Here is a 12390-nt window from a genome sequence, read left to right as displayed (position 1 = left end):
AGTGTTTGGTGTCGCTGGATGCCTCCTGATCGAGGCATTCCAGCGACACCATTTAAGTTTAGGAGGCGATCGTCGATCGCCTCCTAAACGCTTTTAAAACGGGCGTCCGCCGCCATACAAAGTATGGCGGATGTTGACACCCCGTGGAGGGGCCAGAGATGGCCCCTTTGTGCCGATCGCGGCGTTGCTGAATGCCTCGAGGTCGAGGCATTCAGCAACGCTTTTTGGGTGCAGAAAGCGATAGTAGATCGCTTTCTGCACCCGTTTAAAGACGTGCCGGTCCTGGCACGTCATTTGTCGTAAAGCACATGCTTTTCCGTGCCGTGCCAGGACCGGCAATTGTCATTAAGGGGTTAAAGAAATCTGAATTTCAAATACATCACAACTTGTTAAACATGTGACTGTTAAGGGGCCCTAAAGAGCATAACCAAGAACCACAGTCATACCAAAAATGGTTTTGGTGATTCGGTGGAGGTAGTGGGCTCCAGGAGGCAAGTAGAGGGTTGATAATTCTTTTGGAAGATGAAGATTTAGCATTTTTGAAATTGGAAGATTTCTGAGCACTCTGCCCCCCCCCCCCACCTCATCTCTTCACAAGAAATGGAAACACTTGCACTTCAATAATAATTATAAAAAACTGGCTATACGAATAAGGAGTAACAGACATGCTGGCGCTTAAAAATGGCATAAACGTGCTTAACTGTGACCAAAGCCACCAGGGTCACTTGGGGATACTGGAAATAAAATAAAGTTTCTCAAAAACCTGTCGAACAAAATGATGTTAAAGGCACATCAGGCTTCAGATACTCTGCATCTTCATAAGTGGTTTGATATGCAATTACAGAGGGATGTTGCAGGGATGAAACCATCAGGGGGGTACGGGTACAGGTGTACCAGGTACAGCCACCTTGCTCTCTCACCTTAGGTCACGTAATGTGCGTAGTTATAGTGTAAAGGCGCCCCACGTGCCCCTAGCACCAGGTTCCCTCCCCCCACCAGCATAGCACTAGGTCAGCCCTTTCTCAGGCTCAACATGCGGACTATGAGCAGCAGAATAGGACGTCATGGCATTAGTATGAGCCTGTATATCAGTATGTATTGTTAGAGTATGTGTGTAGGGGTAGCATGTCTGTGCATGTATGTTGTCAGCATTTGAGGTTATCATGAGCTTGTGTCAACCTATGGTGCTGGGAGTTTCAGGGGTGAGCACAGGTTAGGGACGCCTGGGAGGGGGCAGAGATGGAGCAGGAGAAAATGTGTGTGCAGGTAAGCGTAGAGTGAGTGTGTGTTATAGCAAGTTTGAGTGAAAAAACACTGCACCCAGACATCACCAACCCTAGGCTTCCCCTATTCTCAGAAGGTGCGCTTAAGCGGAGTGATAGGTGGAGCAATGAGATGGGGCGGGCCAAAAAATGTAAATACTCCTCTATGGTCTGACTATGCTTGCCTGTGATTGGCTGCTTCATGCAGTCAATCAGTGGCAGGGAAGTGATCCCAATTAAATTGATGTCAGCACTTTCAAACCCCTGCATTCAGGTAGAGGCATTTTGTCAACTAGATGGGTGTGTGGAAAGGGGCAAATACACACGAGGGGATTTTGCAATGCATTTGTAAACTCGACCACACAAAATGTAAAAGGGACCACACGCAATACAGTGCATATGATGGCTGGAGTGTCCATTTAACTTTTCCTAGCTCAATAACCCCTTCCTGACGTTCAACAGCCCAGCAAAAAGGGACCTTTAAGTTTTGCTTGGAACTTTTTGCACCGTTAGTCTATAAATACACAGGCGTATCATAGGTCACCATGCCACACATCAAGGAACGCAGGTCATGCAGTTCGCTGCTTTCACTTCAGGCAAGGCGTGCCAGCAGAAAAAGTAAACTTATTGCAGAGATCTCAAAAGCAACAAACGCGGCAAAGGCCTACGGGAAGTAAACATTTCACATCATCTGATACAACAAAAGCAGAGAGACATTATATAAATATGTGTGTGTGTGTGTGTGTGTGTGTGTCCGTCCACAACTACGGGACATTGGGAAAAACAAGAAATGATCATATCACCATAGCAACAAACAGAATGTTATTGCTGATTGGTCAATTCCATTAATTGCTACGGTGTTAAAAGCCTTTTCTCAAACTTTGCACCAGTTTATTTTTCTCCATACTAGAAATTCAGATTAAGTGTAGGAAACTGCTTAATTTAACTAATTACTCCCTGCTTGTACCGATTTAAAATATTGGCATTTCTTTTACAACTAACAGGAATTCACTGGCGTCATTAATCGCTGCAGCCCCAAAAAGTATTAGATGTACCCCTCTCCTTGGATACTCCATTGGTATAAATGCCCGGAGTAAAGCCACCAAAGTGCTGCTTACTATCACTATGCGTATCACTATTAAACACGCATGCAATATTTGCCTCATGAATCTAAGGACTAATTAAGGTCCGAGTCTTTCCAGCAGAATAAATGAACGGACTAGATGGGCCGAGTGGGGCTGATCTGCGGGCAAATTCTACGTTTCCATGAAACATTAACCTATTCACTTCCAGAGTGGTTAAAAAAGCAACAACAACCGACTTATATAAGACAACATTCTGGAACACACACACACATACATACATACATTCACGCGTACTGTCATCAGCGCAGAAAAGTATGTCTTTAGAAAGCTTTAGAGTTATGACAGCCCTGGAAAGAACATGCTGGCAATGTGAACAAACACAGAGGCCACGGCAACACACGGGATGCAGTCCAAGAGGGGCCAGAGCTGCGAAAACAAAAAAGGAACCAAACTTTTGAGCTGCGCATTGACTCTTTCATTGCCAGGGAGGAAGCTATGTGCACATTGCACTGTTGCCAGGGGGTAATAACAAGCAGGGCGGTCCACGTGATGAGATGCCCTTTGCCCCGGCATGCCCTGCCTCCTATAGTAAATAGACACACATGACAATTCGAGGTGCCAGGTCTGTGCCACACGTGTCTCCGGTCCTGCTCGGCGTCCCAGTGCATTCTGGGAACACTAGCCTATTTCCATCTTATTATAGCCACCTGTCCAGTCCGTAAGCGCTGCGCCCAGCTGCAGAGCCCACCGCGAATCACATGAAACGGAATGTGAGGTAACGGGCCGGACTCGGAGGGGGTTATGGGCTCAGCTCTAAATGTTTGTCTTCCCGGTCAAAGGACTTTATGAAGAAATAAACGAAGAAGACAAAAGGCACGATGGTGAGGAATGGATGAGGGGCTGAGCGCGTCTCCGTCATTAAGCGGGAAACAACAAGCTGGTAGCTACCTTTCTCTTCTATCCATAGCTTTTTCTTCTTGTTGCTGGACTGCATGGTGTTGTGGCTGCTGGCTTTTTGCTGCACGTTCCCCAGGCTCACGGGAAATTGGTGTTTGTGAACTCGGGAGAGAGAACACACAAGGGAGGTGGGGAGACCAAAGCAAAAACACTATCAAGAGGCCCGGCTTATGTACGTGTATTTTCTCTTGGGTACCAAATGAGGCAGACCCTCCACAGGATGCTCCCCCAGCTGCACCTACAGAGCAGATAGAGCGCCTAGCTTATGCCACCTCCGCCTGTCAAGCAGGTCACGCCTCCCACTACCCCCAGCACAACCTGCAGGGCCGGACTATGCCGCGCTGCTATTGGCCAATGGGAAAGGCTCGTCACCGGGGGGTAGCGAGTGAGCGCCAGGCGCGTGCGCGAAGCTTGTATGGAGGTGGAGTTATAGTGAGAGAGGGGAAGGAGCTAGACCAATAGGGAAAGGCGTAACGGGGGGGGGGGTGAGAGGGACACGGGGCTGACGGGTGACACTTGCGGTGACATTTCAGTAGTTTGTGTTACTGTTGTCCTCTGAGCGGGATGAGGCACAGCTAAAGTAAATGGCGTGCAAGAAACACGCAGCGAAGCATCACTGTAGTGGAAAAAGCCATGTGTCCCTGTTCAGGTTGGACAGTCCCTCTCTTTTGGGACCCGGATACCTATTCCCTTCCCTGAAATCCCTCTTTACCGAGTAGTCACAGTGCTATAGAGCTCTAAAGTCACGTGTATCGTGTATAGAAACAGTAAAGCATGGGTTTACACATTGTTAAAATTCCCCCAGATGCCTTACTAGATTATTTAAATAGCTATTAATAAGTCACAAGGTCACACATGAAAACCAAAGTGAAGACACCGCCCTTCTCATCACACCTCATCAACAAGTTGTTTCATGCCATTTCAAATGTAGTGTGTGATGAGTGTGTTTTCAAAGGGTTAATGGCTGATTCATACCGACACCTGCTCCCACATCTTATATCTATATATATATATATGAGCTATGCAAAAAATAACCAAAAAGAAACTATGACATAGTATACCCTTAGTTGGATGTCTATCATTAATCCCTCTATATACATTTGCCTCTTTCTCCGCTCTCCCAGCTATCTGGCTTCCAGGAGACTCATTTGGCCAAACACATCTCCATACCTGGGAACTCTCAGGGTTTGGCCAGGAGGCGATGGGTAAAGCGCCTCTTCCCCCAGTCACAGATCTAAATCTCTGGGTCGCGGGTGTTTGGCATGCCCGCTGCCCGCCTTATTCGGGCTCCTTGTAGCCAGAGCCTGAAAGTCCCAAGATATTCACCACTCCTGCCACATCACATACTAACTGGCAGCTGGCTCAGCAGGCGCAGGATGGGACGCCCGGGCACAGGCACACAAAGTGTTTCCATTGATGCAGCTAGTCAATGGTGTGACATGTCAGCTCACGGAGGGGGCATTCCGCTGTGACTTCTCATAAAGGTAAGTTATTACCGTAATATTATTATGTTTTTAACATTTTGCATATTAAAGGGCTGTATATTCTCTTGTTGCCTTTTTTATTCCTCTCTCCATCTCTTTCTTTTTTCCCCTCACTTCTCTCCCTATCCCTTTCTTTTTTTCCCTCACTTCTCTCTCCCTATCCCTATCTTTTTTCTTTATATCTCTCTCCCTTTTCCCATTTATTTCTTCTCTTTCCCTCTTTCTTTCCCTTTCTTCTGTTTTCTTTTTTACCTCTAGCTTTTCTTTGCTTATTGTTCTATTCCTTTCTTACTCGCTCTCTCCTCTCAATTCTTTTCAATTTCCCTTTACTGAACACAACACTGCCCAGCAGCTCTCACCTCCCCCCCTGCCCACAACATAACCAAGCAGCCCCTCTCCTCTCCACACTCACACTATCTGTCAGACCCCACAGGCTGCATTTTCCAACAGCAGTTGTCCCTGCAAACCCTACTATCTGGCAGTCCCTCTCACTGACACAGCCTTGGTGTGAATGTTGGATGGGGCATGCAGTGAAGGTCTGATTGTAGTGCACCTTGTTTTAAGCCCTGTCCAGTGTGACTGACAATTACCACGGTGACAATTTTTTTTTATATAGTTTTATATAATTTTAGCCAAAAGCTACCGATTCTGTTCAAGCAACTAGAGAGGATTTTGCTTTCATGATGAGCTGAACTCTTGAGTTTGTCTAAACGTGTCACCAGCTAATTACATGCTGTGTACATATGCTGCAGCATTATAGCTAAACTAACAGTAATAATTAGTCAACTATAAATCGTATAAGAATGTCTGGAAGCTGATCAGATTATTCTGGAACAAACGTTTCATCAGTGCTCTGGGGTGTGTTACTTTATCTATAAGGGCTGTCAGAAATATCTCTGCTCCCTATAACCATGTCCTTCTGCCATCGTGTCTGTTCTGCCAGAAGTTTTCTGTGGCAGAAAGGAACTAATTCCATGCTTCCCAATTTCTACCCCCAGCGATGGCGATAGAACATCACTCAAACTGGCAGCGCTATTGTGCATGCGCAGTATGCATGAAATCGAGACCACAGGATTGTGGTTCCAAATCCCGATATCCAGCTGAGTGCTATCTCTGTCCCGAGTGCTATCTCTGTCACTTTTTATTTAATAATTATCTAGGAGAGGTTTACCTTACTTATACATTCGTAAATTATTTCACTGGTGGTCTCTTTCTAGAACCTCTACTGGAAGAAATGTTCATGGAAGCTTCAGTATAGTAGCGGAGGGGGGCCTTGATTGGACATCCAGTTCGATACTATATAAGTATAACAGTTTTGGTACTGAAAGGGTTAATAACTAATAAACATTCACAACATGATCATCGACACAAATCTGTATTTATTCTTTGTTTTCCAGATAGCTACTATTACTTATTGTTAATATTTAGCGCCATCATATTCTGTAGCGCTGTACAATGGGTTATAACGAGTAGTATAAAGAGGTTAAAAAAGACAAAAAATAGAACAGTTATATTTTGTTTTCTTTCACTTTCACTTTATTAGAAAGTGAAAGTTAGCATTAATATGCTGTGTCATTTCTTTCCATACGACCTTTGTCCAGTCAGTGCTTCAAAAATAAATAGAATCTGCTCCGACGCAGCATTCATTTTACAAAATAATTAACATGAACTATTAACATTTAAAAGGTGAATTAGAAATGCATAAATTAAATCAATTTAATTTGGAAATGTTCTTAAAGAGGCAGTATTACCAATTACATGGGCTGGCAGCTGGCTTGGTTTGCTGATCGTTATATTAGTATGCAGGGCCGGCCCTACAATGGAGCAGAGTGGGGCAATTGCCCCAGGTGGCACTTTTGAAGAGGCGGCACTTTGCCGCCCCAAGCGCCTTTTTTTTTTTTTAAGCGAGAGGGGCGTCTGGTGGTTTTTGCTTACCAGCTTGGCACCCTTCTTTCTCCTCTGCGAGTCCTCTAGCTCGGTCTCGGTGCCGGCTTGTAATGCTGAGCGCCGGTAAATGACGTAATTTCCGGCGCTTAGCAGTAAAGCAGCGCACGCCGTGGCAGAGCAGGGAGACTGGCCGCTGGACTGCTGAAAGGTAAGTGCAAAGGGGGAGGGGGGGGATAGGGTAGATAATAGGGATGGAGAGGAAGGGTAGATAATGACCGGTGTCGGCGGCATTTTAAACTTCGCCCCAGGCGGCATTATGTCTTGGGCCGGCCCTGTTAGTATGTACACGGGAGATGTAAGAGTAGAAAGAAGAGGACAGGGAGGTGTTTTCAGCTAAGTTTTAAATCAGTAGTTTAACTATGAATTATGACGGTCTAACTGCAGGAAGCACTGAGCATGCCTTGCATAGCTAAGAGGGTGAGGTGACCTTCAATAAATCTGATCATATGAACTGGTTCTTACAGGACAAACTTAGCCTCTATTACAGTAGAAACTTATTGGGGTAGATCATAGTGATGTAAAGTCATACCTGGGAAGTGTCCAGGTTTCGTCCGGAGACACCGGTGAAGCGCCACTTCTCCGCGTCCCTAATAGAAAGTCCGGGTGGCGGGAGCGGCATTGTGGCACACCCCACTCCCCTAAGATTCCTCAATAAAAATAATGTGCACCACAGCACCACCATCGGTGCAAGAGGGGCTTCAGGTAGCAGGAGCCAGAAGGTTCCGGTGTATAGTGTTTCAGGGCTAATGTGGAGATAAAGGAGAAAGGGTTAATGTCAGCTCATCTATGGTCTGACATCTATGATCAATTTTAATATGTTGAACATATATGTAAACATGAGGCATTAGTACAGTATTTTGGCTGAAGCACACAAGCTCAAAGGTCCCCTATGTGATGGCCCTCTCCTTCCTTCCACTACACAAAAGTATCTGCTGCAGTATAAAGGGTTGCTTATCAGCTCCACTTTCAGCTAAAGTCTTACATGTTCTGCTATACTTGCACGACTTCTCAAAGGGAAAGACATGATCTACACAACAGCTTCTCCACAACAGCTTCTGTATTAAAAGCCATACAGAACAGTGAATTTTTTTTGTGAGCAACTCTCAGAATAATGATGAGAGAGATGGGTGTTATAAGTCTCAAGAATTAGTGTACCAGAGTAGAAAGAATGTGTCATGCATTATTTCCCTATATTGTGTTTCTTTAGCATAATTATAGAATTTAACACCATATCATTTGTGTCTACCCTGCCATATACTATATGACCAAAGGTATGTGGACCGCCTTCCTAATTATTGAGTTTAGGTGTTTCAGGCGCACTCATTGCTAACAGGTGTATAAAATTAAGCACCTAGGCGGCCATCTCCATAGACAAACATTGGCAGTAGAGTGGGTCGTACTGAAGAGCTCAGTGACTTTAAATCACTTGCCCTAAGTCAGTTCATGACATTTTTGCCCTGCTAGATGCCTCGGTCCACTGTAAGTGCTGTTATTGTGAAATAGAAATGTCTAGTAGTAGCAACAGCTCAGCCACAAAGTGGTGGACCACTCACACTCACAGAGCAGGGCTGGGGAGCATAGTGTGTAAAACGGATCTGTCCTCTGTAGCATCTCTCTCTACAGAGACCCAAACTGCGTCTGGAAGCAACATCAGCACAAGCTCTGTGTGTCGGGAGCTTCATGAAAAGGGTTTCCATGGCTGAACAGCTGCACACAAGCCGAAGATCACTATATGCACCATACCAACCATCCGCTGCAGTGGTGTAAAGCACTCCGCCACTGGAAACATGTTCTCTGCCAGCAGAACGCTATCTACGGCTGACAGCTTTGCGGACATATTGGATTTAAGGCTGTATTATACAATTACCTGAGTGTGTTTGTAGCCATTTCTAAAACACAGAGGATCAATCTGTTGGACAACTGGATACGATGAATGATGATACATAAAGCAATATATGTGATAATGTAATATAATGTGTTATAATGTGATAATATACATTGATATTTTAAAATGACTAAACTATTGTTTTATTCTTGTGGCCGCTGCACTTTATTTAAGATTTCGATGTGGAGCAGCTCCCCCTGCTGTGAACAGAAATAGTTTTTCTTTATGATAATCATATTAACACTGAAAAAAGAACAAAAAAAGCAAGTTCACACGATACCCTAAGAGTTTGGACAATAGAGGATTGCGGGCAAGGCCAGGTTAAGGAGCTTTGGGCCCGAGCAATTACACCAAGTATTTGTAGATATATTATCAGCTTATTTTTCTCAGGATACAAGAGAAAAGAAAATCATCATAGTGTACACTGTGTGTTAAGGTATATTTTCTGATATATTTGCGATTGCACTCGCAATAAGAAATGAGGGAGGCTCATCCAAATCAAATCCAAGGTGATTACTAGCAACTTTTACCATCTGCACGGTCCTCTCCGTTAATATCGGTTATTAAGTCCGTTAATATCAGTTATTGCCAGGTAAAAGGATCCGTTTCCATTCAATTTCACCCGATGCTTGTGGTTGTGGAAACACATACACATATATGCACACATATAATACACATATATACACACACACACGTATACAGTATACATACACACACATGCAAACATATGTACATATATATATCTATATATCTATCTATACATAGATATATATATATATATATATACACACAGCACTTACAGCATCTTCCACTTATCTCCTGTATATTCCTGGTGGCCTGAAGCTCCCTCAATGAGCGGTGATCCACTATGTGTGCTCCGCCATAAATCCAGCCCTGATTGGGGGGAATTAGTTTAAATCAGAAACTTTTTCATAACCTAAAAATTAGGCTATATCTTCCTTAATTAATTGCAAGAGCGCACAGCAAAGTGAATACTTAACTAACAATTTCATGCGATGTTGAATGCAGGATCCTCCAAAGGTAAGCTTCGTGAGTATACCATCTAGGTAGTAAAAACCATAAAGGGTTAAACGAGGGATTGATATTAAGCACGTGGTCAAAATTTTTATATATGGGCTCATTTGCTCGGTGTGCCAGATGGCAAATCCAGCCTTAAATGAGTCCCTTGTATTTAGAAGTCAAAAGTGTATCAAATCCATAACCACAAAGATAACATTCATAATAATCATCTATATTTAGAAAGATACATTTTCTGTGTATGTATTTTATCTAATGTTAGATTAGAATTCAAATATTTAAATATACATACAGAAAATGTACTTAGCTTTTTGGATAAAAGAATAAAACTTTTGCATTGAGACACAAATGTATTCCAGTTTTATTTTTTGATTTACTTTTCCTCTACCTACCCCTAATCAGTTTCTGCTGCCTTATGATATTGCTTTTTTCCCAGACAATTCTTTCTAAGTTAAATTTCAAAAATAAGCATTTGAGCAGGAGAAAAAAATCTATAGAATGTTCTTTATAAAGGAGATTATTTATGTCACAATTGGAGACAGGGCAAGCTACTTTCCATTGACCAGTTTCTCTTAATCTCATTTGGCATGTCCTGAGATTTGACAACTTTTTCTAGAAGATAAATCAAGAACATATGTCAATTTGTATCGCTGAGGTCCTCGCTCTGAACGCGTTGATAGCAAAAGCCTCAAACAAATTAGCCAGTGCTTGAATGAATTCAGTGGCTGTCCCATTTTGCAGATATATGTCTCAGCTGTAGAAGAGTTTCAACAGAACAAAACTTCCAACGTAACTTACTCATCAACAACATGACTGCCGAACACCAGCACATAACGAGAGGATATGATTTCCTATATAAAAAAAAAGTTGGAAAATTTCATTAATTCAAAGTTTGACTGCTATGTTTTTTTCTAACTTAAAGGGACACTAGAGCCATCATATACGCTTAAAATTAAACATACATATCCTGCCACATGATATACTTTCCGCCATATTGCTCTACCGCTGGCAAAGGTTCTGAGACGGGGTCTAACAAGACCTTGCATGTAAGAGTGCTTTCGATTCAGCTGATTGGTTGGTTTAAGCAGAAGTTTTTTTTTCAGGTTTAATTAAATATTTTTTTCAGGTTTAATTAAATATTAAATACAATGTACTACAATCTTTGTTGAAGGGACAGTCTAGGACAATGTATACCTCCCAAAAGTTCCCATTTTAAGTTCCCATTTTAAAATTCGCCCCAGGCGGCATTTTGCCTTGGGCCGGCCCTGATGATCACCTAAGGGTGTTGGATACTACATATTATGGTTTATGCATAATATTCTTGTTTGGGGAATTATGTTATTACCATTACCATTACCGCTCTTGATGACTTATCTGTCTTCCCTTTCTCTACCTTCGGTCAAGTGTCTTGGGTCTAAAGTTATATCTAAAGTTATGCTGACAATACTTGCAACCACAGAATGGGCAATATTTGCGTGGGTTTCATTATACAGTTTTAGACCACTTACTGAAACGTGCGGTCTGTTCTGAACCATGCGTAGGAACCCTTGTAGAATTATTCCTGCCTCGCATGACCTCCCTCTGTGACTCAGGCTGTTCTCTACAGATCTCAACCAAGAGTTACATTCCTGGCACATTTTATTTTTGTGTCACAATATGCAATGTTGCAGTTTATCTCTTATGATGATATTTTTTTACCAAAGTAAAAGCATATCAACAGGAGAGGAGGTCAAGGATAAAAAAGTGCCAATACGGCATAGAAGGGAAATGTAGAATAGTGGGAGTTAATTTTGCTTATAAGAACCACTTGAAAATGTTAAACTGTCAATATTTTTAATTCCGACAAATAGATAATGCAGTTTTCCTATAATGTAACCTTAACTGCTCTCCCCTGCACCACTTCAACCCTGTGCCCATATACATTTCTTGTCCCAATTCTGTATAAAAGCTAGTCCAAAAGTAAGGATCTAAATAGCAGTCTAGTGTAAAGCAGTACATTTATACCAGGCTATTCCATCATAGTGCAGTAGAATGGATTGATGATGTCACAAGGTAGTCAGCTATAAAGTCAACTGTTTGTTGTCATCCAGATCAGTGATGGTAACAGATTCAAGATGCGCTTCACCTGGGCAGTAAACATACTGGTGCTGAATGTACTCCTTTTCCAGGCTTTGTCTATTGAACGTACGTACATTTACAATTAAATTAGCACAATCGAAGTATAAATTGTGTTTATTCTGTGGTGCAGAGCATGTTTATAATGCTATGCACCAGTGTATCAGTTTGTGTGTGTGATGTATGACAGGTCTTATAGTAAATATACCATTTATTACAATCATGATCCATTTAGATATGAATTGAGACAGAGAATTCCTTGGCTCTAATACTTGTGCAGATACTAATTTCAACCATTATATATATATATATATATATATATATATATATATACAGATATATATATATATATATATATATATATATACACACAACCAGAAGTTATTTGTGTTGTTGAATGAATTATTTTTTTGCAAGTTTTCTTTAGTTTTGGAGACATATTATAAAATCCCCTACTACTTTATGTCAGCCATCCTTATTTAGTAGACATGGACACATAAACCTATCCAACTAAATTGCAGTAACATGTGATAGTTTTGTTTCTCATCCTCATATTCTGAATTTTTTTTCTGATTTAGACGAGGGACGATTAATATCAGAGAAGTGCTTTTTATTAA

General features: G+C 42.2%; 1 protein-coding gene across 1 annotated transcript in view; it reads right to left on the bottom strand.

Moving 5' to 3' along the window:
* Positions 1-3341, bottom strand: part of LOC149303223 (ADP-ribose glycohydrolase MACROD2-like) — an 806633-nt gene extending 803292 nt beyond the window's left edge. The window contains exon 1 of the mRNA XM_089481386.1: positions 3296-3341. Within this exon, the coding sequence (XP_089337512.1) occupies positions 3296-3341 (46 nt within the window). The remainder of the gene's footprint in view (positions 1-3295) is intronic.
* Positions 3342-12390: the final 9049 nt, after the last annotated feature.

Source organism: Sceloporus occidentalis, unplaced genomic scaffold (assembly GCF_023333645.1).
Source record: "Sceloporus occidentalis isolate IW3139 unplaced genomic scaffold, rSceOcc1.0.p SCAF_15, whole genome shotgun sequence".
In the NCBI taxonomy this organism is placed as follows: Eukaryota; Metazoa; Chordata; class Lepidosauria; order Squamata; family Phrynosomatidae; genus Sceloporus; species Sceloporus occidentalis.
Note: the sequence above shows the minus strand (reverse complement) of the source record. Positions and strands in the feature narration are given on the sequence as shown.